General features: G+C 42.5%; 1 protein-coding gene across 5 annotated transcripts in view; it reads left to right on the top strand.

Annotated features, from left to right (window-relative positions):
- The window catches only part of LOC104640386 (protein TUNAR), a 165,018-nt gene extending 142,403 nt beyond the window's left edge, over positions 1-22,615 (top strand). For 3 of the 5 annotated variants that reach the window (XM_075753619.1, XM_075753620.1, XM_075753621.1), the window contains 2 exons: positions 13,077-13,229; positions 20,844-22,615. In XM_075753619.1, the coding sequence (XP_075609734.1) occupies positions 13,077-13,229; positions 20,844-21,029 (339 nt within the window). In that variant the 3' untranslated portion in view covers positions 21,030-22,615. Of the gene's footprint in view, positions 1-2,118; positions 2,261-13,076; positions 13,230-20,843 lie in introns of all 5 variants that reach the window. The other 2 variants (XR_012835579.1, XM_075753622.1) reach the window with 2 other exon arrangements.
- Positions 22,616-23,247: the final 632 nt, after the last annotated feature.

The following is a 23,247-nucleotide window of genomic DNA, read 5'->3' as shown; positions in this document are numbered from 1 at the left end:
TAAAGCATTCTTGAAAGTGGCTCTTAATGGATGGCCCTTAGGATAGTATTGTTTCTGTGCTGCTGAACATAGTACTTGTTCTCTATCTATATTAATCAAAGCTAAAAAACAAAGCTTTCCTAAGGAAGAGTCATCTGTTTCACTGATGTCATGTCCATTTGTTCTGAGTTCCTGTGGTTTTGTTCCATAGCAAATGCTTTACATTGCTTCAAAACGCTCTGGAGCTTTGCACAGCTGGATGTGTTCTCCAAACACTGCTATGGAAATGAGTGACAATCTACATTGCACTTGCTCCTTTGGAGCCACTCTGAGATATCATTAACTCAGTACAAAGGGATCAGCATCTTTGACCTGCCTTTGTGTACTGCTGTGTCTCAATGTGCCATGTCACTGGGAACATCCTGAGTGTGCAGCGTGATTTACCTTGCAATAGGGTTTTAGTATCATTAGCACATCAGGGCCAATCGAGGAAGGGTTGATCTGCTACTTCTGCTCCTAATTGTTACCCCTCAAATTCTGCATCTGTTCATGTGCTTTCTGATGGATTTGTAAGGGATCACTGGTATATTTGGGTCTAGTTGTTGTCTCCACCCTGAAAACCATGCAATGGATGTTCCATGAAGAAGGGCCCACAGAGCATCCGCTCCTTCCATTCATGCTCACCACAAAATAATTCCAGTTCTTTTCACTGACTTTAGTAAGCTAGTAAGAGACCACAAGTCACATCTGCGATGTTTCGCAAGAGGAGATATATCAAAAGCTAAAGCCTTATATTCCTTTGGGGGGGGGGGGGAAGTAAGCAGACCATGCCTAATGTTATAGAGAGAATCCTACAATATTTTTGCTGAATCTGCCTCCAAGTTAATTTGTGATCTCTCATCTGGCTTTCACTAGATTCATTAGTACATGAAGAAGGCACACCAAAAGGGCATCACGGGGATTTTAACATCAGAAACACTAGTGCTCCCTACCTCACAGCCGGTTCCTACCCATGGCCCTTCTCTGGAGCCTGACATGGAGGTGCAGCATCTCCCTGCAGAAGTCAAGTCGCGCGTGAAGACAACATTTCTGAATCCCTGCAGGTTAGGCATGAGAGTAGTACAGTGTGAATATGATGCAAACAGACAGGATCAATAAACAGTTTCCTTCATAAAACAGAGGAGACCTTTCTGACATCAGTTCTTTAGAGATAAATCCCAAACATTTTTACCAAGTTACACACATGAATTACTACATATCTTAAGAATCCAGTGGCATGTTCTCCTGCTCGCACATCTCTAGCAGATGCCTGTACAAACGTGCCTTCCCTTGACCATTTTTGTGTCTGTTCCAGTCCACACATTGCTCACCCCCATGACAGTGTATCTGGGTACATCTGTCCATTGCATGCGTGTGTGAACTGAGCCTCTCACCCCTTCGGTGCATACACACATGCCCCTCCTGCACAGAGACACACCTGTGGGATCACTCCCTGTCCTGCCTTTTCAGGGACTTGATGTCCCAGTCTAATGTGACTTCTCAGCCCTTGGTGACCTCCATGATACTGCTAAGAACAGACCCCTCAGCTGCATAAATGATGTCTCCCAGGTGATTAAACAAAAGAGCCACCATGGCCTCATGAGCCATGGCCATGTCCCACATTCTCTCTTGGTCTCTGAGCTCTGTCAGTACAATCCTGTGGGCTGTATCCATCACAGATCCTTACCGGTCCTCAATGCAAAGCCCAAGCCTTGTGCACAGGACTCTCACCCACATGCTAGTAAATGATGACTGCTACTGCTTTTAGAAATAGATCCCACGGAAATGCAGTGAGTTGAGATGCTTTGGACAGCTGTTCGGGTAAGGAAATTGCAACCAGGTAGGACTTTTCCACTTCAGCTGCTTGGTTTGCTTTACATTTTGGGTGTGAAGTGCAGTGCTTTGCACATGAACTTGTCTATGTCCTCTGTGCTTGGGCGAGAGCTACCATCCTACCTGGGATTGTCACAGCTGGTATGAATTGAAGAGGAGCCAGGAAATCTGCACTTAAGAAAGTCAGCATAGCCTCAGCTCCCCGCAGACACAAATGGCTGGGCTAAAGCTGCTACCTGCTTCACACTTCTTTTTCTCCTTGTCCAGAGGTATGAAGTTCCATCCCATCCTGTGCTTTTACAAGACATAAAGATGCTGGGTTCTCCTGGAAATCAGGTTAAAACCACCGTATGAGTCAGCTTCTAGATCTGTTCATCAGGGCTACTGAACCTTGCTTGTGTGTCCCAAGGTGAGGATTAATCTGTTAATGTTTGTAAAAAGCTATGTAAATGATCTGTATCATGCTGACAGGTCAAGTACCGCATTGTTCACTGGCTGTTCCTCCTGACAGTTTAAAATATATATCAAACAATGTCTGTGCTTTCAGCCAGTGTTCACTGATGTAGCTTGACTAGCTTAACCCTCTCAGGATTTGACCCTACTTCTTCTAGCTTATTGATTGGGTGATACAGCACAAATGCACAAGGTTGATGCTTTTTCACATAACCTAGAATACAATAAATACATCGATTTATGCTTGTGCAGGACCATGAGCTCAAAGGAAACCTCTTGGATCTACCATAGCACATGTGCAACTCAGGTCCTGAAGGACACACAGAAAGCAAAAAGGATGCGCAGAGCTCAGTGCTCTGCTTGGATGCAGGCAAGAGGCGGCAGCAGAAGCTGCTCCTGCAAGCCGTTGGCAGGATTTGGCCCTGCTGCGCCCGCAGGAGCTGCAAGGCTTTGCACGAGATCCTCCGAGAATGTGAACTCTATGCAAGAGTAGGGTGTGCTTGAAATCTGGGAGCCTTTTTGTTCTGTGCTTCTCACATAGATTGCAGGTATTATCAGTTATTGAGATCAGGGCCTGACAGTGGTAGATACTGCACATATAGTAAGAGAAACAGCCTCTTCTAGAGAATTAAATTCTAAGTGAACACAACTTCCATAACTAGCTCTGCAAGCACACAGAACAACAAAAGGTGGCCAAAAAGTGAATAACTAGTTCCACTGGCTGCTTTACCACCTACCTGGTCCCAGTTATCATGTTTTTATGTTGATTTTTGGTATGAATGTTTAATATTTTCATTATCTTTAATGCTTTTTGCAGTGAAGATCATTTGCTACTGATTTTTGCTGATGTCTCTGTGAGTATATCTATACTTTTCCTTAAATACCTAAATACCTTAAACTTCTCATGCTGCAGCAGAGGACAGAGGCTGTTCTTGGTACAAGCTGTTACTAAATGGGAGTAGGACAGCCAAAAGAAAGAGACTTTCTGTGAATCTTCATTGTCACATGATCCTCTTTGGTGCTACTGGAGCTGATAACTTATTTTGTGGGTCATTTTCAGGGACTAACACAGGGTTATGGGGTCAATATACATGCTAGCAATTTGGGTGACTAAGTTATGAAAGAGTATGTTTTGTTTCTGCTATTCTTGCTGGTCTGGGCAACTTTTGCTTTCAAAGCCCAATCCAGTACCTGGTGGAGTCAGTGAGAATCGTGCCATTGATTTCTTCCACAGCTGGATCTCATCGCTGGCTGGTTGCATCATCACCACTGGTGTAAGTTGCCACAGTAGAAAATATGAACAGACTGTGGCTTTGCACTTTGTTTCTTTACCTGAAACTTTCTTTCCATTCTTTTCCTGCTTCAGACATTTATCTGCCATGTACTTCGGGCTTCAGCCAATGCTCTGGGCATATCTCTGTGTCTCTGCACAACACCTTTGCACGCAGATCTCCACTGGTGTTAGCAGAGCTGCTCTGCAACTTGGTATCTCTGAGATTTAGCACACATCTTGTTTAGTTTCACTCAAACAGCCTGTTTGTCAGCCACAAAACTCTGTGAAAGTGATTGACAATGAAAGGAACTGATTTCTTTTTCCTCCTCGTAAAATGACTGTTTATCTCCAGTTAGGGAATTTGTTCTACACTCGTACTAAATAACCTGTATGAATGTACCTAGCCCACGCTGATCTAGCTGAATAAAGCAAAATGCAGAGGAAAGATGGTAGGGCTTGGGCTTCGGGGTGCATCTAACAGATGTGGCAGGACTGTGACCGTGGTTTCAGGCAGCTGCTCCTCCTGGAGGTGCAGCCCCCTTGCAATTTCTGGGCGACTTCTGCTCCCACCTGGCTATGTTGGAGCTACCTTGGGCACGGTTATGTGTGCAGTGATCCTATGACTGCAGCAGAGATACAGCTGATGTCAGTTATAAATGTCTGGAAGTGGGAATGGGAGGAATTTATAAGCCATGTTTGGGAGGTTTTAAATACCTTGTTTACTGTGCTGTTAAAAAAAAATGTGTAAAATTATAACAAAATAATGAAGACCAAACATCTGTAAATCTTCCTTTCATGAGATGACTAGTAATATTCTAGTGTTCACAGATTTGACAGCAAAATAACACAGAAAAAAACCCCAAAATTAGCATTTACAAGAAGTCAGGAATGAGAAAACAGAAGGAAGGCAACAGAGACTTGTGCTAACACAGGGATTATGGCCTTTGAGAGAGGGAAATGTGCCGTCCATGAAGAGCAGTCAGTTTTGCAAATCCCTGTTTTCCTGGTTAGCAATTACTACCTAGCAACAGTGAGGGAGAAGCAGCCCATAATGTGCGGAAAGGATGGAGATGCAGTTTTTCAGAGCCAGGGTTGTTCATACTGACCAACTTCCCACCTGCCGGGCCTGTCGGGACCCCAGAGGCCCCGAATCCCCGATCCCCTCCTGGTGCTTTAGCCACTCCGCCTTCCTTCCTGTGACAGGCAACAGCATACAGCAAAAATGCTATTGCAAGTGTGGTGTGGAAGAGTTTGTTCTTAACTGGAGGTGAAGTGTACGGAGGGTGGCACAGCCCTCTATGCTGGTAGAGCTATTCTGTTCCTTAATTATTTGCAAATATCTGCACATGGTGAAGAGCTGTGCATTTGTAAGGCATGCAGGTTTTCTCCTCAGTAATGTTTACTTTAGCCCCAGGGAGAGTGCAGAGAGCATAGCCATGACCAGAGCGGATGACTTCACCAGGGGAGGGAAGTTACCCAGCCTCACTGACAGATTTTTATGAAGGGTTTCCCAAGGCCAGCCTGCAGCAGCGCATCACTACAGATATGCTTTTGACATTTGTAGTCCAAGAAGCAGCGGTATTCAAAGTAAAACACCGCCAGTGGGTTTCCATAAAAAGCCTGATTCTTGGGTTATTTGTGGGGGTTTGAATGTAGCTCTGAGTTGTACAACCCTAAGCTTTGTCTTGGAAGGACTCCACTAGCCTACATCTGTCTGTCTTTCCCCTCCCCGAGCACAGTAAGCCACAGCAATGCTGCTTTGCTATGCGAGCTACCCTGGCAGTGAGCAGCTCCTGTTTTGGCTTGTACCCTCCAAGCAAGCTCCAGTGAAGAAAAGACTGGAGAAAGGAAGTAGGAATTGGGAGCAACTGGAAGAAAGGGAGTCATGAGCTTGGGAAGACAGACTCAGTTTTCTTTCAGAAATGAGCCCAAAAAATGCTCCTGGCCAAACCTTAGCTGCCTGAAAATTTGACAGAATTAATTTCTTCTCCATAAAATAGATTATCCTTTTGGAAAAATAACTCCAGTCTTTCTTACTAACCCATGCAGAATAGATTGTCCAGTTTTCCTGTGGCTGCTGCCATAGGTCCTACTCTGATTATAGGCATGAAATGTAGGCGAGTGTAATTATGATGCAGGCAGATTTATGAGTCCCCAGACAGGTTTTCAAATAACAAAAAGAATATAAATATTGGATCTATGGAAAGAAAATGCCCATAATTAAGATCAATCCACAAGCTTGTACCATGAAAAAGCTTTCTTCAATACAGCTGTCAGCCCTGCTGAGATTTTAAATTGGAGTTTGTCTAGTGTAACTCTCACTTTCTATTTAAAAAGCAAAGTCAGAAGTATTAAACTTTTGTCTTGGGTTTTTAAAATACAGGAAAGCTAATATAATTGCTGTACTAATGTAGAATTATGAGCTTTTAGGCTCTCCAGTTTTTGGCAAAGAAAGGTTACATCTTTTGATTCATGGAGTAAGACATTTCCCTATATAAATTTGCCATACGCTTTCTCTTCATAAAAAAAATCTTCATCACTTCCTCTCCTCAGGACTGTTTGGCATGGCTTCTTGGTTTTTAACTGCCTGTGCTTCACTCAAGAGCTGGCTGCATTTCAGTCACCAGTCACTGTGCAGAGTTTTTATGTGAATTATTGGAGTGTGCTTGGCATCTGCAGATCTAAGGAATTGAAAGTATGGTTCAAATGTCGGATGGCAACTTGAAAGGCTTCCGGAGATGCAGAGCCAGCTCTGTGGTCGGTGGCATAGGCAATACCTATGCCAAACCCAACAGAAGAAGGCTCTGGGTGACAAAAGGATGTCCCCTGTCACACCCGTGGCATGTGCAGCATGGCTTCCAGCTTCAGCACAAATAAGAGTGGTTTAGAGGGTGACACAAAGTCCCAACCCTGTGAGGAGAACTAGGGTTGGATATGTTACCTGTGTCAGTGATACTGGGGAGAAGCTAAGGACTGATAGGATAAGCAAAACAGGACTTAGCTTGAGTTCTTAAGTTAGGCTTGTGTGAACCAGCTGGGAAGCCTCTGGAGAAAAATTTCTTCAGACAAGGAAAAATCTTTGGAAGGTTGCTTCTGTATTAGGAGGAAATGGAGAGGAATTTAGTTTAAGGACATTTTTCTGAGTTGTGTTAATTTATTTTCATTCATCATTGATATTGATTAACACTGAATTGACAGGACAGTGTCATTCTTAACACTTTATTAATCTTCTTCTTTAGAAAAATAGTACCTATAATACAAAAAAAAAAGGAAATCTGCACATTTCATTTGGGTTTTTTTGCCCCTCCTTGGAGTCTCTAGAGCCATAGATCAATTGCTAGTGTTTAGTGACCTCCTGCCCAAGAGTGTAGGGCCTGTGGGTGGGTCTTCTCCTATGGCTGGCACTTGTACAGTGCGTAATCTGAGCTGACACTGACCCTCACAGCCTTATGCGAATAATATTTTCAGCAGGATGAATTGTTTGTGAATATTTTCTTTAATGTACTGTGTTACATGCCCAAACATTTTTTTCATCATCTTGAGCGTATGTCCTACATTTCCTCTCTGCTCTTTTTATTGCATGGTTTTGATTGTAGCCAACAGCAAAGGTCAAAAGACATTTTACTGTTTCTATTTCTATATTTCTGTTAAGCTGAATTAAATTGTCGGTGCTGCAAAGTGACTTGTTAAAAAGCTTATGCTGCAAGACTTCAACCAATATAAACTGAAGCTGCTGCATCAGTTTAAACCAGATGGTCTAGAGAGACAATGTGGTCCAAAGAATAGGGTACTGATCTGGAAACTGAGAAACAGTTTTCTTCTCTGGAGCTTCAATGGGCAGCTTCATGAATTTAGTTAAGTTTTTCATCTTGCTCTGCCTCGGGTTTTCTGGATGGATGGTGGAGTGACACTGTATTTTAAAGCACTTTGCACATTCAATTTTTCAATCACATAGTCTTATTCCTTTCACATCTAACATTAATCAGTACAACTGCCTGTTTAATTTACATTACAGATAGGTTCTGAAATCATAATATCTAGGAATGCTATGATATCATTGAATAGGTTAATTATGTTTACCAGTGTCTGTGAATATTCGCTAGAAGGTATCATTTCTCAGTCCAGAATTGAACCAGCACTGAGTTTTGCTCATCAAGCAGCCTTCCATTTCTTTCCCAGATAGTGAAGTGAATCCAGAAGTTTTTCTTAGAGTATGAATGATTCAGATCAGAATTTTCAGGTTCACCTGAATTAATATTTCAATCTTTTAAATTAGCCCTCAAATGGCCTTTGGAGAATTTTGGGCCAAGTGCATTTTTTTTTTTTTTTTTTAATCCCAGATATGTGACTCATGCAGGATCTTCATTTTTTTTCCCCCCGATCTATTAAAATTTCCTTAAATGCCATGAACTGGCAATACCTGAATACCTCTTCTATCATTAGTGCTCATTTCCAAATTTTGCTTCATGAGTGAAAGTCCTTCCTCTCACCAGAGCCTGAAGAACATTGTTTCACTGCAGGGCTGCCATCTTCTGTGGGTTTTAGGTGGTCTATGACCACAAACTTATTTTTTTACTGGTATGCTCATTGCTCCCAGTCACCTTACCCCAGCACTCCTTGATGCTGCCTTGCAGCGTGAAAGGAGAAGAAATGGATAAATGTCTCACTAGAGGACCATTTGGCTTTAAAAATATGAGTAGAGCCAAATGGATACTTTCACAAATGTGAGCAAAGTATCTTAGCCAAGAAAGCATCAGTTCTATAGGGATGTCGTGACAGCTGCTAGAATGGAAAACAGGTCTGTGTGAACAAGCAGAATATCTTGGGCAACAATTCATAACAGATAAACACTTTGTTTTGAAAATTAAATTGACGGAAACATTACCAACTTACTGTTTCTCGCCATGTTGCTATTAATTTACTTATCACACCAGTTCAGTGGGACTCCGTGCTCTCCCTGTGTGTTATAAGGATGCTGGAACTTACACACAATGACCAATTTTGCATAATCTAGATACTATATTTTATTTATTATTATCAGAGTCTTTATTGCAAGCAATATATTTAAAGAATCCATTATATGTTAAAAAAAAATCAGGGTCAAATTTGGCTCCCTTTCTGGGGGCATAAATCCAGATTAGTTTTCCTTTTAACAGTAATTTTACTCAAGAATTTGTGAACAGAATTTGGCTTGGTATCCATTGAAGAAAAATGTAGCAAAATAGACATTCCTCTCCCTAAATCCTGAAGTAGAATTACCAATATGCTACTGAATACTCTTAATTTAAGAAAGCAGTGAAATGTTTTCAGTTTTGTGGCTATGTTCTTGGTCTTATTCACATTTTATATGGGCATTGTTTTAAATTACTGGCACTACATTAGAGTATGTCAACATGCATCATATAAACAGATACAATTTACCATGACCTTCAGGCAACATGATGTGTATGTTGCATTGCATTAGCTATCAGAATATGTTCCTTATGTAGTACAGTACCCACTGCAGACAGAGAAAGAACACGGGTTGTTAGGCATACTGTACAGAGTTGGAAGGCATATGCAAATAATCTCTCCAGAGCTATAGCCACATCATTTGTATCTTTTTAAAGAGAATAGGAATAAGCTACAGGACAAAAAATGAACCCGAATGGCTTTGCTCCATATGCAAGGTGACATCCTTTGCTGAACAATGGAAACCTCTGAACATCAGGAAGCACGTTACTGTGAGGGTGACCAAGCACTGGCACAGGTTGCCCAGACAGGTTGTGGATTGTCCCTCCTTGGACATATTGAAAAGCTGTCTGGACATGTTCCTCAGCAACTGGATCTAGGTGGCCCTGCTTGAGCAGGGGGGTTGGACCAGGTGACCACCAGAGGTCCCTTCCAATCTCAACCATTCTGTGACTGTGATATCCACAACTTGCAACAGCAAGTAGTTGTGATAGCAATGTGCTGGTGCACAGGGGTTGGGAAATCCAGCTCTTCCCATACTCCTTTCTTCACTGCCCATCCTGATGGCCTTGCCAGACCGTTTGGTGAGTTAATCATGACCTTTTCCCAAATTCCACTTCCCTGCTGTGCCAAAGAACTCTACTCCGAGCCCTGAAGTGAAGAGGTGTCACCTCACTTGTGTTTTCCCAAATGTGCTACTCCCCACACAGCCAGCTTTTTTCCCCAGGAGCGTGGGACCTGCGCAAGTGGAGCTGCCGCCTCTCCTGCACGTCATGCTTGCTCTGAGCACAAGCCAGAGGGGCAGCTGCTCCTGTGGATCGAGGGCTTGGCTCTCCTGGCTGTGCTGGGTTTGTGCAAATCGACCTTCAGCAACTCATTTCAACCTTCTGTTCTCTATCCCGCTTTTCTATACTTTGTAATGATGTAGTTTTGTGAGCTGCTTGGGCTAGGTATCGTTCTCGCTATCTGTGCCTGGTTTCTAGCCCAGACGTCAGCAGGGGTTGCTGCATGCTGCTGCAATATAAATGACTAATGATGATGATAAAAGGTGTGGGAGTTGGTTGCCTGGAGTGTTATCCTACTTTGATAACTTTGTTTTAGAAACTAGCTTCTTCCCTCAAATTATCTGTTATTTTATCTTATTAGGTCTAATATTTTTAAAGTGGCAAGGGATTTTCGACTGCCTTCATTTTTCAATGCTCGTCCCAGGACTTTGAGAGGCTTTGAAATTTTCAGAGGTTGGATGGTGTTGCTGTCACAGTGCCAGTGGCCTTCAGCATGAGTTGCAGGTTATTGGCACCTTTAAGAGTCAGCTGCAACTGCGTCCTAAAAGAAGCTCTATTTTTAAATTTGGGCTGATATAGGTAATAATTACACACAAAACCGTATGTGAAAAGAACATTATCAAGGTTGCACAGCTCAGCACTTGAAACTAAGAAATGCTGCAAATAAAATTGTCTCTACTCCATTAATTTGCCACCTTGCACAGGTGCATCAGTCACAGACTATTTTTGCCCAGGATCTGAGTCTCACTTGGTGCACATAATAGATGACACAGTTTGTAAGTTCAATACTTCATTTTCTTTCACTGTTCAATGCATAGCTCAGACTCTGCTGTGACGGCAAAATTATTTCCCGCTGGGGCATTCCAGGGTGTTCCACCGTGCAGGTCCTTGCCGCGTGCAAACACTGACTTATTTCCGTTTACAGCATCTTAATAGCAATTCTGGGTACCATTACTCCCCAGTACAGCTGGTAACCTAAGGAAAAAAGAGGAAGATTACAAATATCTATATTTGTGGGTGCCCGATGTAATTTTTTTAGAGTACCTGACAGCACATGGTGCAGCTTCCGTTGGCTTTCACTGCAGTGGCAAGTACTCACCCCTTTCAGATACTCAAGCCTCCAGGGCCAAGGCAGGCTCCCAGAAAATGAAGTACACAGAACAGGGGAGCAGCTTTGAAAAACACAGTGTGAATGAGTTGTCCCATTCCTCGGTGCAACATCTCATGCCTGCAGACAAAAGACTGCTGTTCCTCTTCTTGGACTCTCCTGCCACCTTTTAAATTCTGAAAAAAAAAAAAAAAAATAAAAAAAAATTGATACATCCCATGAGCAAAAGCTTTTTCCTCTCCTCTTCTATGGCTTATGCACTGTGCTCTGACTGAAGCTGGAATTTGGTGGACAAACTACTGCTTAGCTAAAGCCTACCTGAGAGCACATGAACAGAAGGAGGCTGAATTCATCCTGGATCACCTCTAATTGTAGCATTTTTGGCTGGTCTTTACCAGAAGATATTTTCCCTGAGACAAATGGCTGGCGTGTATCATTTCAGACCTAATAGTTATAATTTTAGCAAGTTAGAAAAAAACCTGAATACAACTTTCCTAAATCAGAAAGTGTCAGTTGGCTAGAATTATTTGTAGTGTCCCTTAATGTAGCTGTAATTAATTTTTGGAATAAAGATATAGCTGGAAGCAAAAGTGGAGATTTTAGACTTTCTAGATTATTGTTGTACCCACAAACTAGCAGCTTTTTTCTGGAGAAGCTCCAGTGTTGTATCCCTCAGGCTTCTGGATGCTCTTCTGGTGCATGTTTGTTTTGTAAGGAGAGGTCACATCTGAGGTAAAGGTAGTTTGATCCATTACAGGCCAAATTATCTTCTTGCTTTGGCTGAATTCAGAGATACAACAAAAACTTAATACAAATTTGTGTCACTTTCCCATCTCTTAATATTTCTTAAATGTCTTCTGAAGCAGCTCAGTTTCCATTCCAACATGCAGTGGTGAGGGCAGATCTTCAAATTACTTGTGATAGAAGTTATGTGCCTTCTGGCAGATAACGGAGACCTGTCTCTCACTGAGACTTGAGTATTGTATTTTTTCCTTTTACAGGGCTTCAACGTATTTTTGCTCCTAAAAGAGAACCCTGGAGATGCCCTTGAAATAGAAAATGGGGTGCTGAGATCTGAAATGATGGAAAGAGATACTTTAACATGTCATTCTTTCACATAGCTATTTCAGCTAATGCTACTTTTATCTGGGCAAAAATGTAAATTTTAAGGTTTTTTTTTTTTTATTTTTATTTTTTTAAATCTGAATATACCAGCATCCAGGTGTGCTCCCTGTAGAGTTTTTTTGTTGTTCTGCTCTTTTAAGCTCAGGAAAACTTCAAGTCTTTATTCTATCATAATTTCTGGGGTGTGGGAAGGAGAGATATTAGCCTTTTTGAACGAAAAATGCCCCTTCTACCAACTTTGGTATGTATAAGTTATAAAATCTTTGTAGTAAGGCCAATACATATTCAGTACACAGGCTCCACATTAATACCAGAAGTCCAGAAAGGTTTGGTCCTCTGTTGCTTCAAAACCCCCTTGTATAACTAGAAAAGGCAGAGAGAAAGGCAAGAAAAATAATCAAAAGTATGGAATGGTTTCTGTACAAGGGAAAAACTAGACAGACCAGGATTTTTCAGTCTTGAAAAAAGATGACTACGGGGATATGGTAAGAGACTCGACAGCATTCTAGGTGGCCTGCAGAATAAAAGCCGATTACTCGCTATTTCCCAAATTACATAATGAGGAATGAAGTAACAGGTTCAAACAACAAGTGGATATTTTTTCAGATGTCCCTTAATTACCTTTTGATCTCATTGCTAAAGGACACTGTACGGAAAAAAATAATAACATGAGTTCAAGCAGCAAGTAGACAAATTTAGAGAAAACAAATCTATGAAGGGACATTAAACCCAAAGATGCTTCCTGTGGCCAAGGAAGTCGTTGATCTCTGGACGTTAGTTAGGTACAGTGGGGTAAGCATTACTACAGTCACGTGTTGCACCTTTGGCATCAGCTAAGGGCAAGGGGACACCTGGTCAGCTGGGCTGTGGTCTGGCTCCATTTGGCCTTTACTGGACATCTCATAAGGCAGTTCTGGGAAATCCCCACTAGCTCTTTCTGCCCCTTCCCCACTGATGGGAAAGGAACAGTGGTGAGACACAAAAGACCTGTTCAGGGCTGATGTTTGGTTTCTCTTCTTCTCCATTGCAGCTCCTGCTTCTGGGGCAGGAGCCCCTGGGGCTCTGCAGGACAGAGCTCAGCAGATGCTGTATGAAGAGAGAGCCTAAGAGATCTGCCCCCATAGTTGTGTCCACAATATGCAACTTTTATCTTTCAACACTAACCGTTTGTTGCAGCAGAGCAGTAAATTGTCTGAAAATGGAGCACACACAGTATGTTTTTAGAACCAGTGCATTTGCACAAATTGCAGAGGGATTCATGCGAACAAAATAAACATAGACCCTGTCTTTCTTCCTCTCTTCTTGCTGATAGAGAGGATATCAGGAGTTAACCACGGGAAGAGTGGGAGGGAGAAAATACTCTTTTGACTCAAGAGGTCTGAAAAGAAATAACAAGTATTTAAAAGGAGGAAAATGGGGAGTGTGTGCTGCAGTACCAATTGATAGTCAAACACTTCTGCTGAGCATTAGCACCAAGCAACCAAGCACAGCGCTGCGTTTCAGGAAAATGGATTGTGAACACAAAACAGGCCAGCCTAACCCAACCAGAATTATACTGAAATTTCAGCACTGTTCAGGCCCAGTCAGAAAATTAATCATCTCTGGATTTGTGAAATTTTTACTTTTAATTGTAAATGCTTCCAGTTGTGTTTTAAATAGACTTAATTTTGATTGATAACAAGTCATTCTTCATAGTGCATCTCGTATCAAAGAGGAGAGAGCTATGGGTTAAAGGGTGATTCACTCCCATTTCAGTCAGGTTTGTTCCTTTCACAAACTAGGACTCATGAATCCTGGTACGGGAGACCTTGCTGTAGGTGGAGGAGCCGAAGGCTGTTAGTGAGTCTGTGGATAGCACTGTCTGCACCAGGCAGGTAAAGGAGAGTCTGTAGTAACAGCCTGATATTTAAGCATCATTCTCCTGCTACAGATCATAGCTTTGTTTCTAAGATAAGGATATTTGTATTCAAAATATTTGGTCTCTCTATAATAGAGCTTAGGTATCCTGAGCACTTCAGGGTTGTGCATAGTCCCAGGGACGTAAATGAGGAGGAGGAAGGTAAAACTGTAAAACTGGCTGCAAGTCCTGTGCGTCCTCTGAGTTCTGAGCTGCCTGGGGGACAAAAACAGCTGCCAGAACAAACTGGATCAGACCGATGGTGGGGAGCAGGATGAGCCCTGTAATGCATTACTTACTTATTTGAATCCTGCCCTCTCAGAATAACCTCTTTGCTGCTGAGTGCTTCCCTTTATTCTAGATGAGGTCTCACATTGCTGAGACCTTTGGAAATATCCTGGCTGTAGTGCTATAAATAGCATGTATTTCCCTCTGACTAAAACCTGCCAGCGTAGCAGCAGCCTGCCGTGGGTTTATTTTCCTGCTTGAGGACTACATAAGTGCTTGTGTCCTCTCTCCGCTGAGACATCTCTTCGCTTTAGGCACTGGTCTCTCTGCTCACTGCTCCAGAGTGTTATCGAGCCTGGCTCACATTCCTGCTCTTTCTGATCATTTTCCCTAATGAAAGACCTCTCCCTGGGCACCTTTCCTTGGCTCCTCTCTCCCTTCTCTTATGGCAGGTCTTTGCTTTTCTCAGATATTCTGATTTCTGCCGTATATTAGTTTCTGCTCATTCCATTTCAATTCATCTGCTATTCATACATATTACACAGTGCTGGTGCAAGCTGCTGTGTCTGAATGAGCTTTTAGCGAAGCTTCTTATGGCCCCAGAGCTTCTCTTAGCCTTATCTTGCATTTACATGGTGCCTTTCAGTTCTCTGAAATTCAGCTCTAAAAATAAACATAAATGTGTGTCCCTGCACCCTCCAGTGCTTCTCTGAGCAGGATCTTGACCGATAGCTGACAACATTTTGTGTTAGTGGAGTTTAGGAGGGGACTTATCCAGTCAAAATGGCACAAGGATCAGGAGTGAATACAAAGCCATCACAGAAGTGAGAATACGCCAATGTAATCCTCAGAAAAAGGACTGTTAAGGAGCACAAATACATGTCCTAAGTGTGCATTCCTCCCAGAGGTCACTACCAGCAGCGCAGTATCCACTTAACTGCCCTGCTCAGCATCTTGCCTGGGGGCTGTCCAGCACTTGAGCCAAGCACCCAACTTTCCCAAATCTGCCCTTGGAAGAAAATGAGGTTAAAAGAACTTCTTAGGAGGAAAAGAACAAAACTCCACTTGGCTGTGATGTTCAGTTCCTCGAGGAGCCTCTCCTCCCTGCTTGGTAATTCAAGCACTTCTTTATGAGATAAAGGAAGGTGTCAGCTCCAGGAGCATCTGAACTCACACTCGGCTTTGTATGGTTTCTGTGCCCTCTTCAGTTTGCTAATCAAAACAAGTTTCTGCTGTGTGTTTCTTATCCCCAGAGGGTGGAACTATCCTCAGAAAATTAAAGTTCTCTTATCTCTTAATGTGTCATCACAACTAATAGCCTGGGGACTGTAAACAAGTTTAAATATCAAAACAATTTGGCTGGTGATTGTCTGTGATTATGGATTAGGAATACAAAATTTGTGCTCGCTGATATTCAAGCTAGATTGAATACAAGGAGCCAGATCCTCAGCTGGTGTAAACGGAGGTGGCTCAGCTGAACTCAGCGAGGGAGCCTGCTTTGTACCAGCTGAGAATCTGACCCTGGGAGCTTTTCAGAAATTTTCATTCTTGTTATTCAAAGTGCCAGATAATACATGACAGCATGGGCTGATCAGGAGGAGCGCTGAGGGCCCCCAGCAGAGTCCAGACCTTCCTCCCGTCCTCTGACTTCTCAGGAGCTCTGCTTCTGCTGGCTGTGCCCTCCACTCACAGCCTCTTTGGGGAGATGATAAATAATGACTTAGAGGAGAAATGATTTAAGATTACAAAACTTTTTCAAGAGCAAGTCAAGGTGCCAGCATGTTCAAAAGCTGACAGATATGTCGGGGCAGGTATTCCGTGAGAGATGCGCTTTGTATCTTCGATGTGACAAACTTACTGCAGTAAATTCACAAACGTGCATTTGCTGCTGCCACTAAGCCATCACCTTTAGCTCAGTCACTGCTCACACTGAGAGTGAAGAGACGAGTAAGAATTATCTCCTCCTGCTAGAAATGCTTTGCCTAGTTCACTGGACCATTTGCAATGACAGTGATGTGCAACAGGTCCCACAGATTTAGGGAGATTGTAGGGGGTATATTTTATAGCACTGTTGGATTTGAAATTTTTCATGTTAGTGACTCCCTCTTTTTGCAGTATTTGTGGGGCCTCACTTTTGTTATGGATCATTTTCTGGCATAGGCTAGGCAGTTCTTCAAAGAATCCCCACAGATGAGAAACTGAGGCAGAGAGAGACTAAGTGAATTTTCCGTAGATGTATAAGAAGTCAGCAATAGTGCAAGGAGGTGAATAGTGCAAGGAGTGTCCTAACTACTGAACTGTCCCTTTCACCCCTGTGCAATGCAGAATACATGCAATACATATCTTTTCATGGACTGCTTTTCAGAATACGTCTTTTCGAAAGGCTGATGTTAGGTTAATGATGAGTCTTACAAAATTAAGTAGGAAACACATTAATTTTGACGTGGCAGGAAAGTGCTTTCCTAATGAAGTAGTAATTAAATAAGAAGGATAGTTATTAAAGAAGTGGTAAATGTAGTGCTCTCTATCCCTCCTATCTCAGCAGTTCTAACAGCAGTTCTGGGCAAGGAAAGGGAGTGTTTCTGACAAGCATGAAGTCCCACCAGAAAAATGTAAAAGAAGTGATGTGTCATAAGAATCTTAAAAATATGAAACAATGTCAAATAAATGAAATCAATTTCCAGAAGAGAATAATAAAGGCTGAAAAAAGGTACCCAGAAAGCCAGAAGACTTTTCTATTTTCTTAATTGGGGTAATTATACTAAAACTGACAGCAAATATTTTCCCAGTAGCAAAAAACACCCACAAAGCCCAGCCAGCCAAAATACTTCTCTGAGCATGAGATCTGTGAAGGTTAAACTCTTGACCCTGCCGTTAGGAGAGTGCTCCTCTTCTCCCAAGGTCAGTCCTTAAATGTGGAGAAGTAATTTTGATTCTGGTCTCCTCACAGCTCAAAGTCAACACTTACCTTGATTTCAACAGTGCTATATTTGGCAAAGTACTAATATAATTGTATTTGGTCCCAGTCTTTTCCTGTTTGAATGTTAAATGCCTCTTAATACCAAGCCCATTGTGCTCTCTCTTTCTCATAGTTTAGGTGATGGTGCGAAGTGTGGACCCACTGGAGCAATCTCTCCAGGAAAACTAATGGTGCCAGTGTCCACGCTACATGTGTTTTGGGGTTTTTACTTCAGACCAGCTTTTGTCTGGACCCCTGCTTCCGTGGACTGAAATGTCTTTTACTGTTTTTATAGCACATGAAGAGCTCCTGGAGCACATCTTTGGGTGTAGTTTCATCCAAATAGGATGCAATTCATGCAGTGCCAGGCTGCATCATTGTGTGAGCCACACATAGGCATGACTGGAGCAAGATGACCTCCAACAAATCACAGCGTGCATCAGCCCATGTATAAACTCTCAACTGTTGCTGCTTCCTCGTTGTTCCTTCATGTTCATCATGTCCTGGGCACCAGCTTCTCCATGCATAATTCACTGCATCACACTGAAGACCTTCTCCCTCAGTTAAGGCCCCTTAGTGGGACAGAAATAATCTGGCAGTCTGAGTTGTGTTGGCGGTGTTTGGGTTTGAAACCACTCAGTATTTCCTTGCTAATAATTGCAAAGAGGAGAAAAGTGATTGTACAACCTCAGATCAGAGATCATGCAGCCCAGGGACTCCCTTTCTCTCAGTAACCAGCAATGAGTGTCTGGGAAAGACTTTAATAACAAGGCAAGGATGTGGTGGTACTTCCCCAGAATACTTTCTTGGCTTCCAAAAAATTCACAACTGAAGAATTTCCTAAGCCAGAGGCTTTGTCTTTATATCTAATAGCCTTTGATATATTTTTTTTCTTTTGTGAATTATTTATCTGCTTTTTAGATTTATGTTAGTTTTAGGATCTAGTGTCCTGCAGGAAAGAGTTTGACACTAACTTCATGCTGCACAGTTTGGATTTATTAAGAAAAGGCTGGGGATGTTAATAAGAGGAGTTCGGATGCCCCCATTCTGTCTCTGCTCATATTAATCCTAGAAATAAGATTGTCTAGCACATGTGGTACAGAGTCACCATGCCAAAGTTAAGAGTGTCGGTGCACACAGTGCATGTGCAAATCTGCCCTGGCTGGGGCTCTGCACTACTCTGTGTGGGTTTATGTTGATGTGAATGGGAAACTGTGCCCAAACCATGGGATGCAGAGAGACCCATTGTACCTTCTCTGGCTTTTTTTCAAAGCTGGAAGGGCTTGACCCACAAGATGCTGGAGTATGACTATATTTCTGTGGGAGCTAGAGTGATGAATTGAGAGCGCTTGGCTCTTGTGGGAACCAGCCAGCAAGGACTTCACCCTCCCCTCAATCCTTGCATTCCAGGCCTGGGATTTTATCAGATCGTATTTGTGATCCCACTTGATTTTTCAAATAAACAGTGAAATGCAGACATTTGACCAGAGGGAAAATCTCCCAGTTACTGAAGGGAAAAAGAACACGATATCCAAATGACTCATGGCTTTGTGGGTGAAGTAACGGCTGCATGTCACAGCTTGGGATGCGGGTTTGTGGTCCAATGCCACATGGAGTGGATGCGCCTGTGTTGTGAGGTTATTGTAAATGGCTTTGGTAGGAACTCTCCTGTGACTTCCCAGAGCCAATTTGCTTGTTAAAATATCGCTGACTACGTGGTGGCAATTAATAAGGTAGGGAGGGCACCTGCTGGATGCAAAGCTGAACCCAGCCCTCCTCTGGACACCAGCCAGTGGCAAATACAACGAAGCTCTTCTGATGCTAGAAGAGGTAGGTCCTGCAGGAGGAGTTGCAGATGGCTGTGGCTGGAGGAACAGTGGGGACAAGGGAATTTTTGAGGGCTGGAAGAGAACCTGGAGGGGGGCAGCAGGAGCCAGTGTCCCTGGGAGCTACCTGGTGCCTCTGTGGCTTTGCTCTCCTGGAGCAGGTTACCCTGCTGGATGACCACGCTCTGATGTGTGATGCAGTACCCCTCTGCCTGGTGCCCCCTGCTCCCACTGATTTGCGTCTGCCATGGGTACCCTCGGGTTACTGCCTGCCTCGTTCTTGTTTCCTGCTGACTCAGGCAAAACATGTAAATGCTAATGCAAGTGTAAGTGTAAAGGCCAGTGGCACCTCCGCAGATGCCCGCTTCTGCCTTACTCACCACTTATCACTTGTACCTGCTGGGATTCAACCATGATGCCCTTTCTAGGAAGTTACCTGCAGTTACTCACTGTCCTATATATGAACAACTTGCAGATGTGACAAAATACAGGTTGTTTTGTCTGGATTCTCTTTTTTCCCCTCAGTCTCTCCGTCACAGGATTTCCTCACCTCTCCCGCTCCTTTCCATCTTTTCGGTACTCTGGTCGCTGCTCCGTGGCTGTTCAGCCCAGGAACTCAATGGAGAGGCAGGTCAGGGGTCCCCTGTGGTGAGACCAGCTGGCAGGGATGTGTCTCCGTGCAGGTGGTGACCAGTTCTTTGGGCCCTCCCTGCCGTGCACATCCACACTGCATGAGATCTAGTGGTTTTGCTCCATGAGTTAGAAGGAGGAGTGAGGGAAGCACCTGTGCCACTTCCTCCTCCAACCAAACCCCTCCTATAGCCAGGAGCCGTTGAGGAGCATTTTTTTGCTACATCCTACCACTGCTTACTGCAGCAGAAACATCATGGAACATGGTTTGCAGCTTTGGGACACAACAGCAGGGCATTGCCTGAAGCCAGCTGTTGGCAGATCAGTTGGCTTTGGGAAACCAGCCAGCCTTTTTCAGTTTGCTGGGGTGCTCTGTTTTGCCTATGAGATCAGAATTTGCAGCATTAGGTAAGCACAGATAAATAGAATTTATCCATTTTTAATTTGAACAATCAAATGTTTACCCAGATCTCAGCGCTTGGCTGGAAGACAAGGGAGCATCTTTCTTTGTGGCTCCAGCAGTGCTGGGAGTCAGGACTGTTCCCACACTTAAAGAATCTTCTTTTTTTTCAGCAGTTCAGGGGCTGGGGCTGCTGCTTGGGAAAGGGCTGTGTCCTCCCTGCAGGCAGATCAATATATTTCAGCTCACTGCACTGCAAGTAACTTTTCATCGGGCATTAAGAATGAGGAAAATAAAAGCCAAGATGGATGTTATTTTAGTTTTGCTTTTGTTTTGAATTATTTATTGGGAAGTCACTGCTGACTTCCTTCTTGTCAGGAGACAAAATGCCTTTCTCTTTGGTGTTTTTTCCTATTAAAAAGAAACGAGATCTTCTCAGTTTTATTTCTGTCATCCACTTGCTTCTTGGTACTGAAGTGTAAATCTAGAGTCTCCGCAACTTGACAAGATGGTCTCCTGCAGTCCTAATGCAGGCAAAATCCCCACTGACACCAGTGGAGTCACACCTTGTTGGTACATTTCTAACCAGTTTTATAACAACATTGCAGATGAATTATATGTGTTATGAATGATTGCTGGCACATAAGCAGAGAGTGTTATGGATGGTTATAAGTAATCTAGAGGCTAGCTGAACTATCATTTTAATTAAACATTTACTAAGCAGCTAGTAAAAGTATTAATCTTTTTGAATTCTTAATGCATTATGGGGCAAAAATTCTGCAATAGGCTCCACCGCTAAAATGAGCTTGGAAACTCAAACTAACAATCCGTTTTGATGTTTTTCTCCCTAAATCTAGGTTATCCTGAAGGGGAGGATAAAGAAACTGGCTACCAAGATGGTAATCACTAGTGGAAATGAAGAAGATAAAGGCAGTCAAGAAAAGGAAAGCAAAGAAGAAACCATCTTGGCAATGCTTGGAATTATTGGGACAATTCTGAACCTCATCGTGATCATTTTTGTGTATATTTACACAACGTTGTAAACTAGGAGGCATGCAAATAGACCAGATAAAAAGGCCATTAAGAGTGACAACAAACATTGTTGACTATTGACAAGATGTTTAATCAGAATTGACTCTGTATTATACTAACACATCATAAAAGCACTGCCTGCAGGCAGCGAAGACTGAAGCACAATTAATTTAACAAGACTTTTTCACACAGTAACAAGCTTAACTCTTGTGTCCTGCCCTCTTCCTTTCGGTTTGGTTTTCAGTTTGGGGGAAAATGACTGCAATTATGTAAGTTGTAGCTTTGAAGAAATCCACCAGGGATATGTTGTTCTAACACAATTAAAAGGAAAAAAAAAAAAGGAAAGAAAGAAACTGTACACTATATACCATTAGAAATGTATACTGTATACTCGCAAAGAATGAACTCAAAGATAGCATCATAGCACAGATCACGTGTTCGTTAGGTCAAATGATTTTTTTCTCTTGGTTTTTGCTTTTACTTACATTGAATCTGACAAGCTTTTTATTTAGAATGAACATATGGTGCAATCATGAAAAAAACAATTCCATTGAGCAAGGTCTGCCTAAACCTGATAAAATGTTGGGAGAAATACATTACATGGTTATTTTTCCTTTCTCATTTGCTTAACATCTGTGTCTGTTCATACCAATGTTTATAAATATATATTTTTAATAAATGTGCTATATTTTTAGCATGAACCAAATATTTGGAGACACTTGTATTCATGCAGCTAAATTTTGTTTGATGAAGTGCCCTTTTTGACAATGGATGTTATTTTTCTCAGCAATTATACAGCAGTCTTGTTTGCAGCCCTCTCACTGTAGTCTGAAGCAAGCTCACATCATGCTCATATGCATGACTTGAAGTTGGAATGTCAGCTGAAAAGCATTGCTGCTTAATACGGGAAATAGCAAAACATTGTAAGGTGACCTTTGGAGACTGGTTGCAGAAAGAAGGCTCTATTTATAGTTAAGAAAAAAAAAAAAAGGCAAATGAAAGGAATATTGAGGCACCTCACAAAATATTACAAAATTCACAGAATTTATGGCTTTCAGAATCTGGTCACACTCTCTAAGTACTTATATTGAGAGAAGCAAGCAGACGTTTATGCAGTTGAAAAGAGAAATTTATAGAGCCTGTAGTGAGGGGCTTAAGCGAAATCCAGACTGTAAATACAGAATATATTTTAAATGTGAGAATAATTAACCCTTTATGCTTCTCTCACATGTGCTTTAACTGGGGTCGATGCAGTGAAATTCTCTGACTTGCGTTTTTGTCAGGAATGTACAATGATGATGATCACCATTTTTCTTCAGAGTTCAGCACCTATAGATATATGAAGCATTAAAAATATGAGCCCTCAATTCTGTCTCAAGCTGCCTAAGTACGTTACCCATTAACTCTGACATATCCTCTTAAAAAATAGGTCAATTAATTGTTTACCGTCTTGCGGTTTGGATTGCATCCTCAGATGCACAAGGAAGTTTGCTACTGAAGTCAGCTGGAGGGTAAAATGTTTGATCCTCGAGTATCATTGATTTTAGTGACCAGTCCTGTCCCTCTGGAATCAGCTTTTCACCCATTTCCATGGACTACAACTACAAAATCATTAGGAGAAGGGAAAAGGTCAGTAAATAGATTAAAATGAAATCCAATATGAAGACTGAAGGAAAAAAGAGCAAAAATAATCCCATGTTAATGAAAAGATGACAGGGTGAGAGAGGTGAGAAAATGAACAGAGATTTGAACAAACAGAGAATGGCACAGGAAGAGGGTGCCAAGCACACTGGGGGGGTGGAGAAAACATTTGTGTTTGGACAGTGCTGGTGGAGCTGCAGGTCTTGGGGAGGGTGAGAAACATTAGTGGCACAGTTCAGTGGAGCCGAGTGAAGCTGATCTTGGCTTTAAATTTATAGTTATTTTTTGGTAATTCTAGGGAGTTAGCAAACTCTGCTTCTTTATCATCCTGAATGAAAAAAAAATGGCTAAAATATATTTGCTTCTACTCTACATTTTTTCTTACAGTTGAACTACTGCTGATCACAACATGTGGCAATGGCACTCATGCCCCAGGGCACACCTGTGCATACTCCAGGCACTTGGCTAGTCCCAGCCTGCCCCTCATGCTGGCAGGATCCTCTCTGCAGATGTTTCTCTTGAATCCCTCCTCCTCCTTCTCCAACTGAAGCAATCTGCCTGAGGCTTGTATCCATCTTCTGGAGGGGA

Source organism: Balearica regulorum, chromosome 5 (genome assembly GCF_011004875.1).
Source record: "Balearica regulorum gibbericeps isolate bBalReg1 chromosome 5, bBalReg1.pri, whole genome shotgun sequence".
NCBI lineage: Eukaryota > Metazoa > Chordata > Aves > Gruiformes > Gruidae > Balearica > Balearica regulorum.
The sequence above is the reverse complement of the archived record's forward strand: the minus strand, read 5'-3'. Positions and strand labels throughout refer to the sequence as shown.